The sequence below is a fragment of the Triticum urartu genome, chromosome 1A (genome assembly GCF_056163025.1).
Source record: "Triticum urartu cultivar PI428250 chromosome 1A, HENAU_Tu73, whole genome shotgun sequence".
Lineage (NCBI taxonomy): Eukaryota > Viridiplantae > Streptophyta > Magnoliopsida > Poales > Poaceae > Triticum > Triticum urartu.
The window spans coordinates 39,607,738-39,628,211 of NC_141873.1; the positions used below are offsets into that span (position 1 = coordinate 39,607,738).

The window sequence follows — 20,474 nt, forward strand, 5'->3', positions numbered from 1 at the left end:
AGGGCGCGCCCACCACCCTCGTGGGGCCCTCGTGTCCTTCCCGGACTGCTACTTATTTTTCTAATTTTCTAAATATTCCAAAATGGAGAACTATTGCCTTAAAATTGTTTTGGAGTCGGTTTACTTACCGTACCACATACCTATTCCTTTTCGGAGTCTGAAACGTTCCGGAAAGTGTCCCTTATGTATTCCTCCGGAGTTACAGTTTCAATAATATTGGTTTCAAAATTTATGGGATTACCTGAGATATAATGTTTGATTCTTTGACCGTTTACCACCTTCAGATTTGTGCCTTCGAAGTTGTTGATCTTAATGGCACCGGAACAATAGACCTCTTCGATAACATAGGGGCCTTCCCATTTAGAGAGTTGTATAGCAATACATAATCACCTACATTAAACTCACGCTTTTGTATCCTTTTGTCATGCCATCTTTTAACTTTTTCTTTAAACAACTTGGCATTTTCATAAGCTTGGGGTTCTCCATTCATCAAGTGAGCTAATATCAAATAACCTCTTCTCACCGGCAAGTTTAAAATCATAGTTGAGCTCTTTAATAGCCCAATACACCTTATGTTCTAGTTCGAGAGGTAAGTGACATGCTTTTCCATAAACCATTTTATACAGAGACATACTCATAGGATTTTTATATGCAGTTCTATAGGCCCATAATGCATCATCAAGTTTCTTGGACCAATTCTTTCTAGACCTATTAACAGTCTTTTGCAAAATTAATTTGAGCTCTCTATTGCTCAACTCTACTTGACCACTAGACTGAGGGTGATAAGGAGATGCAATTCTATGATTAACATCATATTTAGCAAGGATTTTACGGAAAGCACCATGAATAAAGTGTGAACCACCATCAGTCATTAAATATCTAGGGACTCCAAACCTCGGGAAAATAACTTCCTTAAGAATTTTAATAGAAGTGTTATGATCAGCACAACTAGTTGGAATAGCTTCTACCCACTTATTAACGTAATCAACAGCAACTAAAATATGACTATATCCATTAGAGGCAGGAAAAGGTCCCATATAATCAAAGCCCCAAACATCAAATGGTTCAATAACAAGTGAATAATTCATAGGCATTTCTTGACGTCTACTAATATTACCAATTCTTTGACATTCATCACAAGACAAGACAAACTTATGGGCATCCTTGAAGAGAGTAGGCCAAAAAACCAGATTGCAATACCTTATGTGCAGTTCTATCTCCAGCATGGTGTCCTCCATAAGCCTCGGAGTGACACTTGCGTAGGATCTATTCCTGTTCATGCTCAGGTACACAACATCTAATAACACCATCTACTCCTTCCTTATAAAGATGTGGGACATCCCAAAAGTAATGCCTGAAATCATAGAAAAACTTTTTCTTTTGCTGGTATGTGAAGCTAGGTGGTATAAACTTAGCAACAATATAATTAGCATAATCAGCATACCATGGAGTACTACGAGAAGTACTTATAACATTTAATTGTTCATCAGGAAATCTATCATTAATAGGTAGTGGGTCATCAAGAACATTCTCTAACCTAGACAAGTTGTCTGCAACGGGGTTCTCAGCTCCCTTTCTATCAACAATATGCAAATCAAATTCTTTTAGCAGGAGAACCCATCTGATGAGTCTAGGTTTAGAATCTTTCTTTTCCATAAGATATTTAATAGCAGCATGATCAGTGTGAATAGTTACTTTAGAATCAACAATATAAGGTCTGAACTTATCACAAGCGAATACAACTGCTAAGAGTTCGTTTTCAGTAGTAGCATAATTTCTTTAAGCATTGTCTAGAGTCTTACTAGCATAGTGAATAACATTTAATTTCGTATCAACTCTTTGCCATAGGACAACACCTACAGCATAATCACTAGCATCACACATAATTTCAAAGGGTAGGTTCCAATCAGGTGGCTGAACAACAGGTGCAGAGACTAATGCTTTCTTCAGTATTCCAAATGCTTGTACACAATCATCATCAAAGACAAATGGTATATCTTTTTGTAATAAATTAGTCAGAGGCCGAGAAATTTTTGAGAAGTCCTTAATGAACCTCCTATAAAATCCAGCGTGACCAAGGAAACTTCTTATACCTTTGATGTCCATGGGACATGGCATCTTTTCAATAGCATCAACCTTGGCTTTATCAGCTTCAATACCTCTTTCAGAAACTCTGTGCCCCAAGACAATACCTTCATTAACCATAAAGTGGCACTTTTCCCAATTCAAGACAAGATTAGTTTCTTCACATCTCTGCAAAACTCGATCAAGATTGCTCAAGCAATCATCAAAAGAGGAACCATAGATGGAAAAGTCGTCCATGAAAACCTCACAAATATTTTCACAAAAGTCAGAGAATATAGCCATCATGCATCTTTGAAAGGTAGCAGGTGCATTACATAAACCAAAAGGCATACGTCTATAAGCAAAAGTACCAAAAGGGCGTGTAAAAGTAGTCTTTGATTGATCTCTAGCCGACACAGGTATTTGAGAGAAACCAGAATAACCATCTAGAAAGCAGTAATGTGTATGTTTGCACAATCTTTCTAGCATTTCATCAATAAAAGGTAAGGGGTAATGATCTTTCTTAGTAGCCTTATTTAATTTGCGGAGATCAATTACCATCCTATAACTTGTGATAATTCTTTGTGGAATCAATTCATCTCTATCATTAGGAACAACAGTGATACCTCCCTTCTTAGGGACACAATGGACAGGACTTACCCACTGACTATCAGCAAATTACCCTTGAAGCTTTAGCATGATCCTTTACTCTAACAGGGAAAGGTGGTTTCTCAACAGAAGAAGTAGGAACAATAGGATCATTATAAGTGACAGTATTTTCTTCAACTTTAATAGGTGCGGCTACTTTTACTTCTATGGGAGGATGATATTTAAACCACTTCTCCTTAGGGAGATCAACATAAGTAGCAAAAGATTCACAGAAAGAAGCTACTATCTCAGAGTCAAGTCCATATTTAGTGCTAAACTTACGAAAAATATCGGTGTCCATAAAAGATTTAACACAATCAAACTTAGGTGTCGTACCTGACTCCTTACCTTCGTCGAGGTCCCAATCTTCAGAGTTGAGTTTAATTCTATCCAATAAATTCCATTTAAATTCAATAGTCTTCATCATAAAAGAGCCAGCACAAGAAGTATCGAGCATGGTGCGATTGTTTTCAGAAAGCCGAGCATAAAAACTTTGCATAATTATTTCTCTCGAGAGCTCATGATTGGGGCATGAATATAACATTGATTTAAGCCTCCCCCAAGCTTGAACGATGCTTTCTCCTTCGCGAGGCCAGAAATTATATATATAATTGCTATCACGATGAACAAGATGCATAGGGTAATACTTTTGATGAAATTCCAACTTCAATCTTTTATAGTTCCATGATCTCATATCATCACATAGCCTATACCATATCAATGCGTCTCCCTTCAAAGATAAAGGGAAGACCTTCTTCTTAGCAAAATCGTCGGGTATACCTTAAATAATCCACAAACTTCATCCACATATATTAAGTGCTCGTCAGGATGATTTGTTCCATCTCCTGTAAAAGGGTTAGCTAGCAGTTTTTCCATCATACCCGAAGGGAATTCAAAAGGAGTTTCATTTTCAATAGGTTCAGAAGGTTGAGGAGCAACTCTTTGCTCTACTGGACAGGGTGAAGATACCCTGAACAAGCCCCTCAGAGAATTACTTTCCATAGTAACAAGTGACAGTAAATTTCAGCACACTATATAAATTTTTCCTTACCAAATTCCACCTACCAAAGGCGCTACACTCCCCGGCAACGGCGCCAGAAAAGAGTCTTGATGACCCACAAGTATAGGGTATCTATCGTAGTCCTTTCGATAAGTAAGATTGTCGAACCCAACGAGGAGCAGAAGGAAATGATAAGCGGTTTTCAGCAAGGTATTCTCTGCAAGTACTGAAATAAGTGGTAACAGATAGTTTTGTGACAAGATAAATGATAACGAGCAACAAGTAACAAAAGTAAATAAAGTGCAGCAAGATGGCCCAATCCTTTTGTAGCAAAGCACAAGCCGGAACAAACTCTTAAAATAGGAAAAGCGCTCCCGAGGACACATGGGAATATCATCAAGCTAGTTTTCATCACGTTCATATGATTCGCGTTCGGTACTTTGATAATTTGATATGTGGGTGGACCGGTGCTTGGGTGCTGTTCTTACTTGAACAAGCATCCCACTTATGATTAACCTCTATTGCAAGCATCCGCAACTACAACAAAAGTATTAAGGTAAACCTAACCATAGCATGAAACATATGGATCCAAATCAGCCCCTTACGAAGCAGCGCATAAACTAGGGTTTAAGCTTCTGTCACTCTAGCAACCCATCATCTACTTATTACTTCCCAATGCCTTCCTCTAGGCCCCAATAATGGTGAAGTGTTATGTACTCGACGTTCAGATAACACCACTAGAGGCTAGACAACATACATCTTATCAAAATATCAAACGAATACCAAATTCACATAACTACTAATAGCAAGACTTCTCCCTTGTCCTCAGGAACAAACATAATTACTCACAAAGCATATTCATGTTCATAATCAAAGGGGTAATAATATGCATATAGGATCTGAACATATGATCTTCCACCATATAAACCAACTAGCATCAACTACAAGGAGTAATCAACACTACTAGCAACCTACTAGCACCAATCTCGGGCTTTGAGACAAGAATTGGATACAATAGATGAACTAGGATTTGGAGATGAGATGGTGCTGGTGAAGATGTTGATGGAGATTGCCCTCTCCCGATGAGAGGAGCGTTGGTGATGACGATGGTGATGATTTCCCCCTCCCAGAGGGAAGTATCCCCGGCAGAACAGCTCTGCCGGAGCTCTAGATTGGTTCCGCCAAGGTTCCACCTCGTGGCGGCGGAGTTTCGTCCCGAAAGGTTGCTTCTGGTTTTTTCTCATCGAAAGACTTCATATAGGAGAAGATGGACGTCGGAGACCCACCATGGGGCCCACGAGGTAGGGGGCGCGCCCTAGGAGGGGGGCGCGCCCCCACCCTCGTGAGCAGGGTGTCGGCCCCCTGGCCTTCATCTTTGGCGAGGATTTTTCTTTATTTATTTTAAGATGTTCCGTGGAGTTTTAGGACTTTTGGAGTTGCGCAGAATAGGTCTCTAATATTTGCTCCTTTTCCAGCCAGAATTCCAGCTGCCGGCATTCTCCCTCTTCATGTAAACCTTGTAAAATAAGAGAGAATAGCCATAAGTATTGTGACATAAAGTGAAATAACAGCCCATAATGCAATAAATATCGATATAAAAGCATGATGCAAAATGGACGTATCAAGCCGCCGCGAAGCTCCACTGAAGTGCCAGAGCTGCTCGGAAGCGTCGCCGGAGCTGCAATGCAGCTTCGCCGGCAGCGTCGTCGGTTCTGCGTTTGAAGTTTCTCTACGGCGTGTGGTGTTGCCATGGAGCAGCACCCTGGCATCTCCTGATGCTGCGATGCAGCAGTCGCCGACGGCTCCGGTGCCGAGATGTCGCAGGCGGAGGTCCCACGGCGGGAGGTGTTGTGTTATGCCGTTTTTTCAAAGGAAGCGTCATGTCTAGATTTAATGAAGATGGAATCAAGAGGCTGTAATCAATCGTAGGTGGGCAAATTGGACGGCTAGTTAGGCGGCTGATCTTTTGCAAAGATCAGCCGGTTGATTTGTAGTAGCCGCCATATTATTATTATTTTGAGTAAATAATAGATATCTTTTTAGGGGAGAGTAAAAAAGAGGCAGTGTATAATGTCAAAAGAAGAAGTTTTCCTTTTTTTGAGGGGTGAAAAAACTTTTATTCATCACCAAATTCCACATGATGTGGGATACAACGAGGGTCATGGGGGTGCCAAACCAGACGTGGCATCCCAAACCCGAAAGAGAAAAACGAGCTAATCTATGTGCTTCATAATTAACAGCACGTCCCTCGAAAATGAAATCAGAATTAAATAACGAGGCTTTTGCCCTAATCTCATCAATGATTGCCCCATGAGCCCCTAGGGTTCCTTTAGAGATGTCAGACACCACTTGCTTACAGTCGCTGGAGATGACACAGTTCGTCGGGTTTAGATCCTCCGCAAGGGCTAACGCCTCCCTGCATGATACTACCTCCAACGTGGTTGGGTTGCTCACGCCATAAACGACCAGCGCCGAGCTACCCAGATAATTTCCTTTGTCATCCCTACAGATAGCTGCTGCAGCTCCACCTCGCTCATGCCTGACAGCAGCATCCACATGGATCTTGGCATAACCCTGTGGTGGAGCCTTGGCTCTTGGCCGGGAAGATGTAGAAGGTATATTTGCCCGATCTGCTACAGGATTTTGCTGATCTGCTACTAGTTGTAGATCATCGATGAATCTACGTATGAATGCTTGAGTAGATCGTGGACTCTGAAAAATCCCTTCATGTATTGCTTTCCTCCTAGCCGACCAGATGGCCCATAATGTGACCGATAGCAGCACAAACATGCCATGCTCAAGTGACTCCTTCAATGTAAATAGCCTGTGCTTGGCAGAAGGCTCCGTCACCATCATCATTTTATGTGCAAGCTCGTCATCACTCAACGCCTAGACGCATCTTGATGCAGCACATTCCACTAAGGAGTGCCTCCATGAATCTAGTGCTCCACACAATCCGCAGCTAGTCGAGTCAGCCATGTGTCGGTTTGCTCTTATGTCATTTGTTGGCATGGAATGTTTTGAAAGTCGCCAGACAAACATTCTAACCTTTGCCGGGACACTCGTTTTCCATAGAGATTTCCAAGCGCCTTCCTCAATGTTTGTACTTGAAAGAGCCGGAGTTGCCATCGAGCCAAGCCTCTCTCCGTTGCTTAGTGGCCACTAGCATTATGTATGCTGATTTTACTAAAAAACCTCCATGCTTCTCGTAATGCCAGCTCCAGAAGTCAGGCAAATTGCGGGTGCATAGGGGGATGCCCAATATCACTCGAGTGTCCATTGGCAAGAAGGTCGCTTCAACTTTGGCACGTCCCATGACGCGGATGTGTGGTCGATGAGCTTTGACACTCTGGACGGCGGGTTCGCTGTCACGCACCCATACGGCCGTAGCATCTCCTCCCGTGGTATCCAGTTGTCCCGCCATATGTGTGTTGTCTCTCCATTTCCGATCCGTCTGATCTGCCTTTGACTACAGCTCTCCAGACTTGGCTAGGGTGACCGCCAAGAGTGGCTTGGAGAATGTCAAACTGCAGATAGTAGATGCTTCTTAAAAGTCTGGCACATAGAGTCTTGGGGTGCTGCAACAACCTCCACGCTTGCCTAGCTAGCATGGCAAGGTTGAACAATTCAAAGTCCTTGAAACCTAGACCGCCCATCCCTTTTGGTTGTTTCATTGTTTGCCAAGAAACCCAATGTGGTTTTCTTTTTCCGTCCTTGCTGCGCCACCAAAACTTCCTTATCAACATACTCAGATGTTCACATAGGCCCCTAGGTAGTTTGAAACATGACATGGAGAAGACATGCACTACTTGAGCCATTGACTTGACTAGAACCTCCTTGCCAGCTGATGACATGGTGTTTTCAATCTATCCCTGCACCTTGCTCCACAATCGGTCTTTTAAATACTTAAAGGCACCATTTTTTGAATTTCCAATATCTGATGGCATCCCCAGGTATTTGTCATTAAGAGTTTCATTGAGAACATTTAACAAAGCTTTTATCTCACCCTTAAGCTCTCGGGAACCCCCTTACTAAAGAAGATCGAGGATTTTGCGTAGTTAATTCGTTGCCCTGTCGCCTGACAATAGGTATTCAGAACTTGGTTGACCTCAGTAGCACCCACACTATTGGCCTTGAAGAACAGCAGGCTGCCATCTGCAAATAGGAGATGATTCACTAGTGGCGCCGTAGGTGCAACCTGTAAACCATGCAAATTGGATGACTCTTCTCTGGATTTTAAAAGGCACGAAAGGCCCTCTACTGCCAACAAAAACAAGTATGGAGATATTGGGTCCCCTGTCTGATTCCTCTCGAGGGTATAAACTCTTGCAATTTCTTCCCATTGAAAAGCACAGAAAACTTCACTGTGGTAACTAGGCTCATCACTATATCCACCCACCTGTCAGTGAAGCCCAACTTAAGCATTATAGCCCTCAAGTACTCCCACTCGACCCTGTCATAGACTTTCATCATGTCAAGCTTCAAGGCACATGACTGATGCTTTTTGGCTTTGTTCCTTTTCATAAAGTGCAAACACTCATAAGCTGTGATGATGTTGTCAGTTATCAATCTGCCCGGGACAAAAGCCGACTGCTCCTCAGAAATAATGTCAGGTAAGACTGATTTGAGCCTGTTAGCTATTACCTTCGACGCTATCTTGTACAAGACATTGAATAAGCTAATGGGATAAAACTGGGACAATAGTGTAGGGTTTTTTACCTTGGGGATCAATACCAGCACCGTTTCATTGATGCATTCGGCTGACTCAGTGCCCTCCACTATTTTCAGTACCACCTTTGTAACGTCATCACCACATATTTCCCAATGACGCTGGAAAAAATATGCTGGGTATCCATCAGGGCCTGGAGCTTTGATAGGGAACATTTGGAATAGTGCGGTCTTGACTTCATCTCAACTGTACAGGGCATTCAGTGTGTCGTTCATGGCCTGAGTGACTTTGCACGGAACAATATCAAGGTCCTCCCTCATATTAGTAACCCCCTCCGAGGTGTACAGGTTCTCGTAAAAGAAAGTTGCCAATGCCTCCATCTCAGCTAGATTTTCTGTCATTTGACCGTCTGGTCGCTGTAGCATTTTAATTTGATTTTTTCTCCTTCTCCTACTAGCCCGCACATGAAAAAGATATGTGTTCTTGTCCCCATGCACAAGCCACTCCAACCTGGCCCTTTGCCGCCACAGCATCTCCTCGCGGTGGTAAAGCTCAGTCAAGCGGTCAACCACCTTATTTTCCAAATGATTAGGACCCGATCTGCCTTGGATTTGCCGTAAATCTTGTAGCTGGTTTTTTAATTGAGAGATTTCCTGCCTGACATTACCGAAATATGTGCGGTCCCAATACGACAAGTCGCCCACCAGTGACTGTAGCCTGCCTTGTAGTGCGCTGACAGAATCTGCGGTCTCTCCTGCCCATGTTGTCTGCACAACTGCCGGCAAAGTCTCATCCCTCTCCCAACATATTTCGTATTTAAAAGGTCGTGGGACCCTTCTGCATGCATGCACATCACTGTACTGCACTAGCAGCGGTACGTGGTCTGTAGCTGCCGTGGTCAAATGCCGAAGCTCTGCCCCTGGAAAGGCAATGGACCAAGCTGGGTTGGCTACTCCCCTATCCAATCTGACCCTTGTAAAAGTGCCTCCTGTCACCCTTTTTACAAACGGCCAACTCGTCCCTGAGTAGCCAATGTCAGACAGGCCGCATGTATCTAGTGCATCTCGGAACAAATCCATCTGAGCTTGGCTTCGGTTCCCTACACCATCATGTTCGTGTGCATGGATTTCTTCATTAAAATCACCCACCACCAACCAGCGCATTGAGTTGGTTCATGCAATACCATGGAGCGTGTCCCATGTTCTGTAACGTTCATTTGTTCTTGCCTCTCCGTAGACGAAAGTTACCCTAGTCTGAATGTCCATCATCTCATCAACTATAACATCAATATGATACTATGAGTAACCCACAACCTCAAGCTTTATTTCTTCATTCCAAAAAAACCTAGCCCTCCACTTCTACCAGAACTGCTTACAGCAAAGCTTTTATTGTAGCCTAAAGAACCAACCAAGTTTTCAACTCTAGAACCCTCTATTTGTGTTTCAAGGATACATGTGATAGAGGGGGCATGTTGCCTCGTGAGATCATAAAGCTCACGAACTGTCGCGGGTTTGCCAGCCCCGCGACAGTTCCAACACAAAAGATTCATTGCGCTAGGCGCGACCCCGTGTGGGAGCCCGCCAAACGCGCATCATCAATGTTCAGAACTAGGTTCTTCACCATGGTGTTGTCGCTCAAGGGTAGAGTCATCTTGGTCCTCTTTGGTTCTTGCTTCGACGGAGAGCTAGTTGAAGGCTCTGGTGGAGGCGGCAAAAGTAACGGATTGCTTGCAAGTGCAGTGGATGTAGACCTTTTTAGTACTACACCCCTCTTCCTGTTGTTTTCTGCTTCCTCCATAGAAACATCTCCTGCATGATCTTCCGGTTTCTGGTCCTGCCAGTCCCGCTGGTTCCTCTATGATGCCCCGTGTCCATGCCCACGGCCGCTTCCCTGACGTCCACGTCCTCTTCCCTCTCCTGGCCCCCGTCTCGGGCCTCTGAACCAAGACACCCTCAGGTTTTTGAAAACCAGGGCTTGAGGTGGATGAATGTCGTCACCATGTTCCTTGAATTGATGACCCAGATGGCCACACACAGCACACCAATCAGTCAATCTTTCGTATTTAACCAAGAAAAAATTCCTCTTGCCTTCCTTCACCACCGAGACAGCATTCTTGAGAGGTTTATGGACATTTATCTTCACCCTGACACGCACAAAGTTACCCTCAAAATCTTGGGACTTCGGCTCAGCATATATGAGTTCACCGATTTTTCCAGCCAGTGCTTTCACCATCGGGAAGTAACCATCAGGCAGGTCGTGTATCTGGACCCACATATCTAGCATATCCAAGTTAACTTTTGATGGCTTTGTGAATCCATCATACTCGTCTAGAACAACCGCATTGCCCTTGAAAGTCCATGGACCCTCCGCCATGACACGCTCCCAATCGCCCAAACACGAAAACTGCATCGCGTATAGATTGCTCTCAAGCGGGCGGATTTTCACTTCCTGGGCCAGATCCCATGCAGCCCTCATGTTGCGAAAGATCCAATACTGGTTGTATTCTTTTGGAGTATGAACCCTTGCAACGGCCATCCACCTGACAGCCGCATCAGCTGGGACATGTTGATCCTCGAAGACCACGTCATCTAGGTCATCTTCCGTTAAACACAGATTCTTCATCATCTCCTCAACATGATCTGTTCCCGAGCCCGTGCCTGAAGCCGAAATCGCCATCAATGCAAAACCCTAACCCGACGAAACAAGAGAAATCACCAGGCGGAGAGACCCTAGCTACCCTCTTACACCCCAAAAACCCTAGCTAGTCCGAGACCGGGCAGCGATGCGAGATCGCCCCGTGTTCAGTCCCAGGCCGGCCAGGGATCAGGGGTAAGATCGGCGAGGGGAGAGGTAGATCTCAACGGCGGCTCCCAGAGTCGCCGAGAGGACGGCTAACCCTAACGCGAGGGGAGATTTTATTTTTTTTGATGATAAAAGAAGAAGTTTTCCTATCAGGTACGGGGCGGCGATTGGGCTTTCGGATTCAAGTATAGGCGGGCTGGCCAGAGAAGCCCAACCCCGAAGTCCCAAACCCCCAACCTGGCCTCATCCCCAAATCCCCCACCCACAGAGAAAGCTAGTACGGAGTAGAAGTTACTCACAAAAAAAAGAGAAAATTGGATATTTGCCACTTTCAATACGTGGCTTCTCAAAATTGCCACTTCCAAGATGGGCTTCGCAAAATTGCCACTTTGCTCATTGGCTCCTTGATTACCATACCACTTCCCTCCTTTTAGTGATTTTCGTTTTTCCTTTTCCATTCATAAGCAGGGGAAAAGACCAAACTGCCCCTGATTCTATACACGTACATAGTATCCACGTTCTGATTGATACTAATTGATACGAGAGCAGTGCACCGGCCGCCAAGAATATCGTTTGTGTGGCCCCTGATTCTTCTCGACGGCAGAGTGCCGCGGATGGCTTAGACCTCGCGTGCCGCCAATCTTCTCGACATCCCGTGCCGCCCGTGTGCCGCCGTTCTCGTCGCCGCGTTCATGGATTGTGGACGGTATTGTATTGAGCCTTACTCTGTTCTGTTAAAAAATCTATAGCGATTGATCTTTCCTTGCATGGCTCGTTAACAAAGCACTGCATCATGTGAGTATGGAATCTGCGGAAACTACAATCGTGATTCCTAAACTGCTCCCTGCTAGGTGAAACGATAGCCTACATCCACAGTTTACATCTAATTCTGATAGCCTATATCTAAATCAAGAAAGGGTGGGAAAGGTCGTTGTTATCTGGCATCTAATTCTGGGAGCAGTACTAGGTATAGTAAGAATGCAAAAAAGAAAGTGATGTGTATTCACTAAAGTAGAAAGAGCGGAGTCCTCACAACCACTAGTTCAACAGAGCTGAACCTTGAAAGACTTATTTCTTCCTGAAATCATAATGAGAGGTAAAAGTTATCCTAATTGTAAAGGCAGTAGAATTTTGAAATAGTAGAATTTTCGAATCATCATGCATCAATGAAAAAGGGAAATAGTAAACAATCTGGAGGAATTTATGTTCAGCTACATATATGCTTTGTAAAAATCTGATCGTGACTTTTGACATGTTTATGACCGCTAACCCAAACTTGTCTTCATGTTTTCTTAATTGTTTCAAGTAGGCATGACCCAGAGGTCGTGTTGGGGAGCAGTACTGAGGATCCATCGTTACAGGTTGAGGCAACGTCAATTTCAGAAGTCGATTGGGATAACTTGCAAATAGTGGAGACACATGATGAAGAAGGTAGAATTGAACTACTGAGTGAGGATCAGTTATGTGAAATTTTGGGCTTGCAGGATGAAGAAGAGAAAAAAGGTAAGAGTGAACCAAAGGGTCATAGAATGGTTGAGCAGGGCAGTGACAATGATGGTGCTGCCATTCCTGTTAGTGACGTCATACCAAATGAGGTAGTGATTACATATGATAAGGACCACCCAAAAATGGACCTTGGCACAATGTACCCATCAATGAAGGAATTTAGGTTAGCAGTGAGGCATTTTGCCATCAATGAGGAGTTTGATATAGGCACGGAGAAGTCGGATAAAAAGAGATTTAGAGGGTTCTGCAAGTCATGTGAGGATTGTCCTTGGAGGATTGTTGGCAGCCTACAGGATAATAAATGTACTGTAAAGGTGAAATATGGCTAACTATATAACCTCCATTCATTATTTAATTTTTGTATCTCTGTGTATGTCTATTTACTATATAACTTTCCTTCATTTTTAAATTCTATATGTGCAGATCAGAGTTTTAGTTGATCAACATGATTGTGTTTCAAGCAGCAGAGTGAAGACCATAACGCCATCGCAAGACTGGGTAGCTAACAAGGCTGTGAGTATCCTTAGGAGTTCACCTAATATGGGTGCTAAAGAATTACAGAAAAAGTTGCAAGAACAATAAAAAGTCACGATTCTATATGACACGGTCTGGAGGGGGAAAGAAAAAGCTCTTGCAGAGGTTTATGGTAAATGGGAAGAGAGTTTTGAGATGTTATATAAATGGAAGGCTGAGGTACTGAAGAGGTCACCTGGAAGTGTTGTGGAGATTGAAGTACTAGAAATAGATGGTAATGTGTATTTTCATCGGTTTTTTTGTGCACTTAAACCATGCATTGATGGCTTTTTGGAAGGATGTAGGCCACATCTGAGTATAGATTCTACTGCATTGAATGGAAGGTGGAATGGCCATTTAGCCTCAACTACGGCAGTTGATGGTCACAATTGGATGTATCCACTTGCTTTTGGGTTCATTGCGTCTTAGACAGAAGACAATTGGACATGGTTTATGAATCAACTTAAGATGGCAATAGGAGATCCTCCACTGCTTGCAGTGTGCACAGATGCTTGCAAAGGCTTGGAGAATGCGGTGAAGAATGTGTTTCCCAATGCTGAACAAAGGGAATGTTTTTACCATCTTATGAAGAATTTTTCAAAAAGGTTCCATGGCTTTGGAAGGATGTACCCTGCAGCAAGGGCTTATAGGGAAGATGTGTTCACTGAACATATGGCAGCAATCATTAAACAATCAGATGAGGTATGAAAATGGTTGAGTCAGTACCACACTCTGAAGTGGATGAGGTGTGTCTTCAATCCAGATATCAAGTGTGACTATATCACTAATAATGTAGCAGAGGTTTTTAACAACTGGATCCGAGACATTAAGGATTTACCTGTTGCTGAACTAGTTGATAAGATTAGAGAGATGATCATGCTTTTGTGGAGGAAGAGGAGAAGGATTGGGGAAAGGCTACCACCTGGACGGATACTACCGGCAATTATGGTTCAGTTGAGAGCAAATACTAGAGGTTTGGGGCACTTAAAAGTAGTGGAATCTGCTAATTGGAGTGCAGAGGTGTGGGATAATAGCAAGAACTGTGAAAGGCATGTCGTGAAGCTAAATCAGCAGACGTGTACTTGTCTTGAATGGCAGCACACTGGTAAGCCATGTCAACATGTCTTGGCCTTTGTGACATCCCAAAAGAGAGTAAACCTTGAACAATTTGTGCATGAGTACTACTCGGTGGACAGCTTCAAGGCTGCTTATGGGAGAGAGATTGAGCCAATGACAGATAAATCACAATGGCCACGTGTGGAGCTACCATTTGTTGTGGGGGCACCACTTGCGAAAAGAAATAAAGGAAGACAAAGGAAATTGAGGATCAAAGGATGTCTTGAAGGTGGCCACAAGAAAAAAGGTGCCAGTGATGCTCCCAAGGATGATAGCACTGCTCCCACCAATTCTAAGGGAAAGAAAATGATTAGAGGTCCAGTGACTTGCAAGAAATGTGGCGAAAAGGGTCATAGGCAAGCTAGTTACAAGTGTCCACTCAATGGAACCAAAAAAAGGCAAGTGTTTTTCTTTTAGTCAAAGCTTAAATTATCACATCATACCAAAAATAATTTTTTTTTGTTGAATTGCAGGAAGAGGAAGCCTAGAAAGAACAGTACAAAAGCTAGGCCAGCTGAACCTAGCACCCCACAAAGACCTACTAGAGAACAAATATTGCAGGACAGTCCAAGCATGGTCACTAGAAGGTAAGCTGCAAATGTTCAGCAATGTCCAAATGGGGAACAAAAATACTTTATCTAAATGTGATAATATATATGTGTGCAGCCGCCTTGCTATCTTGTTGGGAGAGGGTAGTTCTTCACAAACCACTAGAACTACCCCAGAGAGGATGCCAACAGCAGCTCCACCAAAGAAGATGACCCCAAGGAGGATGCCAACAGCAGCTCCACCGAAGAAGATGACTCCAAAGAGGAAGCTACCAGTTGGATGAATGATCTGTTTGAGATGGCATTATGTCAGATGTGAACAAGTACTTTCAATATGCTTGTTATGAAGAAGTGAACTCACTAGTAGTTCTACTCAGTGTGTTGCTTATGTGAGATATGAACTCACAATTTCAATTAGCTTGGAACTCAAAATTTAAGTGACTCGTGAGATGCAACAAATTATGCCCAGTTTATGTCTCATTATTATTATTCTCATGTCGACGTACTGTGTGGATATATAGCAGATTATGCTTAGTTTTTGTCGTTTAAAGTATGGTTGTTCCAAAATTGTGGTCTGGTCAATACACTCATATTGTAGAAATTTGTGGTCTGCTGTGTGGATATAAATATCCAACATTTAGCTAGAGTACATCCTTCAAACAAAATGAGAGAATGTCAGGTACAGTCATATAACCAGCAGCACATTTGGGAACGTCTTGCATTCTGACTCAAATTCAGGACAGTTCAGAACATCTTGCATTCTGGTGAAAATTCAGGTAGGAAAATGGATACCGAAGCAACCCAGGGAACTGAAAAATAGTACTATATCATACATCTGGTGATATACCGTCATGGTTTTAAATGCCATAAAACAATCTTGTATGAATCCTAACAGAACAATCTCGTAAGATCTAATTTCAGCAATCATCCCATCTTCTCTTATTGCTTGATCTCTCAACTTCAACACTGAAGAAGACAACATGGGGAGCAGCAGCTACCCTCTGCTCTGCTCTTATGCGAATTCTCTGCCGCAGGACCGTGGCTGCGATGCTCGCCGACGCGCTGGGCTGCGGCTTCGTCGAGGCGGACGACCACCACTCCCACGCCAACAAAGGTACTACCTGCAGTGCCATGTCTGAAGCTTCTTCACCTGAGAGCAAACTCTGAACTTCTGTGTCCCTTCCCTGCCCATGTCGAACAAAACAGAGAAGATGAGCAGGGGCGTCCCGCTCACGGACGAGGACCGCCTTCCGTGGCCGGAGTCGCTGCACGACGCCATCAGAGAGCGGCTGGACCGCGGCGAGGACGTCGCCGTCAGGTGCTCGGCGCTGCGGCTCAAGTATCAGCCGAGCGCGGCGAGACCGGGACGAGCGGCGCGAGTACCGTGCAGGCGGCCGGACTGAGCGGCTATGGCGCGCGGGCACAAGAGGGACCGGCGATAGCGGTCGGGCCGAGCGAGCGACGACGGCGACCAGGCAGGCTGCGTCAGCAGGTGCTTGTGTGGTTCGTTCTCTCCTCTGCTCGAACAAGAATACCAGATGCAGATAATCAGATCTCAGTACGTAGTATATTCACTGGTAGAAAAAAGGCCTATAATCCCGGTTCGTAAGGGCTTTAGTCCCGGTTCCTGAACCAGGACTAAAGTGTCGGTACTAATATCTCCCCCTTTAATCCCGGTTCAATCCAGAACCGGGACTAAAGGCCCTCCACGTGGGCAGTGCGCAGAGCCCAGTCAGAAGACCCTTTGGTCTCGGTTGGTGGCACCAACCGGGACCAATAGGCATCCACGCGTCAGCATTTCTGTGGCTGGGGTTTTTGTTTTTTTTTTGAAAGGGGAGGTTTGGGGGTTTTGGGGGGTTAATTTAGGTGTTTCATATATTGTGTTAGCTAGCTATAATTAATATAGAGAAGTGTCATCTCTTATGTCCGTACTTGGTCGACGCTACGTACTATACATACATATAAAGAGGACTAGACACGCTGTCTGGCTAGTAAAGCAAACGAAGGAAATAGAAGATCGTCATGAACATATATGCATACAGAGAGAAGTGATATCGACCACCTCTCCTTCTCCGAGAGATTGGTCGAACAAGTTCTCGTATATCTATCTGACACTACCGGCTACATATATACAATAATTATCTCTTACAAATATAATCATACGGACTCAGGGTCCACATAGAATTCTCCGTCTTCAGGGATCACGTGGTCAAGAAAGAATGCCGCCAATTCCTCTTGAATTGCTCGCATGCGAGCTGGTGCTAGGAGTTCATCCCGCTTCCGAAACATCTAATTTGAAGAAGGGGGTCAATACATATATATATGAATGAATGAAACTCAACACAAATGATGGTAATAAAATAAAATTGTGAATGTTGTTATTTACGTACTTCATATTGTTCGTTAGAGTACCCGCTCCGCTCACACGTCGTGTGGCGGATGGACTCGCAGATGTAGTATCCACAGAAATCATTCCCTTATTCCTGCCACAACCACTTTACAAGAAATAGAGGTCAATCAAACTGATAAGCAAGAATGCTAAATGGTATTGATGAAACTAGCGCTTGAATCACTAGGAGATGCGCGGAACATGCTACTATAGTATTTACTTTCGGGTGTCTAAATTCCAGCTCCTTCGGCAGTCCCGGAACTTTTTTGGTGAATTTTCTCCAAACCCTGCCGGACAAAGAAAACAATTACTTGATATCAGCAAATGAACAAAGTTACTGATATGGTGAATAATGATCTATTTAACTTACTTCTTGAGGATTTCAGTCATGTCTGCATAGTCCTGGGGATCTTTTCGTTTTGAGTCTAAGACGGTTACTAGTCCCTGCTCAAGCTTAATCTCTAGGACAATATAGTGGAAACTGCACACGCATGCATAACTCATGAATTACATTACTATAACCTTGACTAATATATAAGGGAAACCGAATACGCACAAGACAGTAACACTCACTTGAAGTTGTAAGGAAAGAGTATTATATCTTTGTTTTGATTTATTACGAACGATTGTAGCAAGTTGGCCTCGGTAGCTGCGGCATGAAGTTTAACCTGAGTTGCATCTATGAGATATGTGTTAATGAACCCAATATCATCGACTTGTCTTTTCTTCAATTCGACGATCTTCAATCTGCATAATATAGTGAGGATAATTATAAATACATGCAATGAAAGAGCTAAGCTATATAGAGAAACTTAATGACAGAAGTAGTACTACTTACAGACAGTATCAGGCGACCGTTGTTTTATCGAGGGCCAATTGATTGAAAAACTGATAGAACTCCTCAAATGGAACAGGCAACAGATCAATTCCAACGAGGTCATGCTCCTTTTTAACTTTCACATACAAAGTACTCCTCCCCCCAGAGTCTCTGCAGATTTTCAAGTACCAATCATGCAATCTTCGCATCATCGTTGATAGAGATCTTTCATCTTTGACGAGAGGCTTCCCGTACTCGTATCTTTGTATCTGCATGTCCATGGGTTCATAATGTACTTCGTCGGGCAGGTAATCTGCAAGATTGCTATAACCGGGCACCATCCTCGGATCATTAACGACGTTGTGGCTAGGCACCTTGAGCGGGGGGCATGATTGCTTCGCTTGTTTGACGAGCTGGGCAATTTGTTTCCCAACTCATCGTTCTTTCAGCCTTTGATCATTGACAGTACTTCCCGACCGCTCCGCTTCGGCAAATTCCTTTCCAATAATGCGGTCATAGTTTCCTTTCGGCGGATCAGACTTCGGTGGTTTTGTCAGGGTAGCCAGAGTGCGCTTCACTTTCACCCGATCTACCTTCTCCTCCGGAGGTGGATGTTTCTTTGCTTTCACCCCTTCAAAGAATTTCCTCACTTCTTCTCGCGCGATCTCGGCGTTCTCCTCCTGGGTCCTCTCGTATGGTAACTTCTCTGGAGTCTTCAGAGAAGGACCGAATCTGTATGTCCTCCCGCCTCTGGTTGTACTGCTAGACGCCGACCGAGCAGACGAAGCGGTTGTCTTCTTTACTTGCTTAAGAGGTGGAGGAGAAGGACTACGACGCGCCGGAGCAGCTGGAGCGGCGGCAGGTCTCTTCCGCCCTTGCTGACGAGGCGGAGAAGGAGGAGGCTGGCTGCTCGGGCGCGTCGGCGCAGGCGGAGACGGAGGCGGAGTGCCGCCACGCGCCGGAGAAGGAGCCGGCCGAGGGCCCTGATCGTCACTCGCCGGAGGAGGAGGCGGTGGAGGAGGCGGAGTGCCCTGACTCGCCGGAGGAGGAGGAGGAGGAGGCGGAGGCGTCCAGTTCGGAAGGTTGATGAGCTCCTTCTGCCATAGGCATGGAGTCTTCAGAGCAGACCCCAGCCGAGTCTCCCCTTCACCGGTAGGGTGGTCAAGCTGGAGGTCCTCAAATCCCTCCGTTATCTCATCCACCATCACCCTAGCATATCCTTCTGGAATCGGCCGGCAGTGAAAAGTTGCGCCGGGTTCAGTAGGATAAACAGAGCCAACAGCCGCCTTGACCTTCAAATTCATCCATTGCGTCATAAGGTGGCAATTTTGAGACTCCGTTATAGCATCCACAGGATAGCTGGCAGGAGCCATCAAGGCATGCTCCGGCTGAAGCAGCTCGGTGGAAGCCACGCTGCTTCTGCGCTGAGATGGCGGGGTAGCTTCGGGGGAGGCTTCGGCAGTACGTTTGCTGCGATTTGCTTCTCGTTCCTCTATCGCTTGTACCCTTGCGTGCAGCGCCTGCAGTTCGGTCTGCTGCACTTTTTTCCTCCTCTCATGGGATTTGTAACCGCCTGCGTCCGGAAACCCAACCTTCCACGGAACGGAGCCTGGCGTGCCTCGTGTCCGTCCAGGGTGCTCAGGATTCCCGAGGGCCATTGTGAGCTCGTCGTGCTCTCTGTCTGGAAAGAACATCCCTTCCTGCGCTGCTTCGATATACTGCTTAAGCTTACTGACTGGTATGACCATTTGTTCGTTCGTCCAAATGCACTTCCCTGTTTCAGGGTCCAAGGTTCCGCCAGCCCCGAAGAACCAAGTCCGGCAACGGTCTGGCCAGTTATTTGTCTCTGGTTCGATCCCTTTATGAACCAGATCATTCTCAACCTTGGACCACTTAGGCCGGGCTACGAGGTAGCCACCTGACCCCGTGCGATGGTTAAGCTTCTTCTTCGCAGCATTTTGCTTGTTTGTCGCCGACATCTTCTGACTCTTTTCCGATGTCTTGTGGGCCACAAATGCGGACCAGCGATCTCTGATCTTCTCATATCTGCCCTTGAATTCTGGTGTCTCATTATTTTCGACAAACTTATTATTCAGCTCTTTCTTCCACCTCCTGAATAGTTCTGCCATCCTCTTCAGAGCAAAAGACTTGATTAATTTCTCTTTAATTGGGTTCTCTGGATTATCCTCTGGCGGTAGGGTGAAATTTGACTTCAGCTCAGTCCAAAGATCATTTTTCTGCATATCATTGACATAAGACACCTCAGGGTCTTCCGTAGCCGGCTTAAACCATTGCTGGATGCTTATCGGGATCTTGTCCCTAACCAAAACCCCGCACTGAGCAACAAATGCGCTCTTTGTCCGGAGGGGTTCAATAGGTTGGCCGTCGGGCGCGATTGCTGT

General features: G+C 44.7%; 1 protein-coding gene and 1 pseudogene across 1 annotated transcript; both read left to right on the forward strand.

Annotated features, from left to right (window-relative positions):
* The first annotated feature begins 11,163 nt into the window (after positions 1 to 11,163).
* On the forward strand, positions 11,164 to 15,150 carry LOC147989773 (uncharacterized; annotated as a pseudogene).
* A 405-nt stretch (positions 15,151 to 15,555) lies between these two features.
* On the forward strand, positions 15,556 to 16,396 carry LOC147989774 (gluconokinase-like). Its single transcript, XM_087514218.1, has 2 exons — positions 15,556 to 15,980; positions 16,073 to 16,396. The coding sequence occupies exons 1-2, from the start codon at positions 15,881 to 15,883 to the stop codon at positions 16,267 to 16,269; spliced, it is 297 nt and encodes a 98-aa protein (XP_087370344.1). The 5' UTR covers positions 15,556 to 15,880; the 3' UTR covers positions 16,270 to 16,396.
* Positions 16,397 to 20,474: the final 4,078 nt, after the last annotated feature.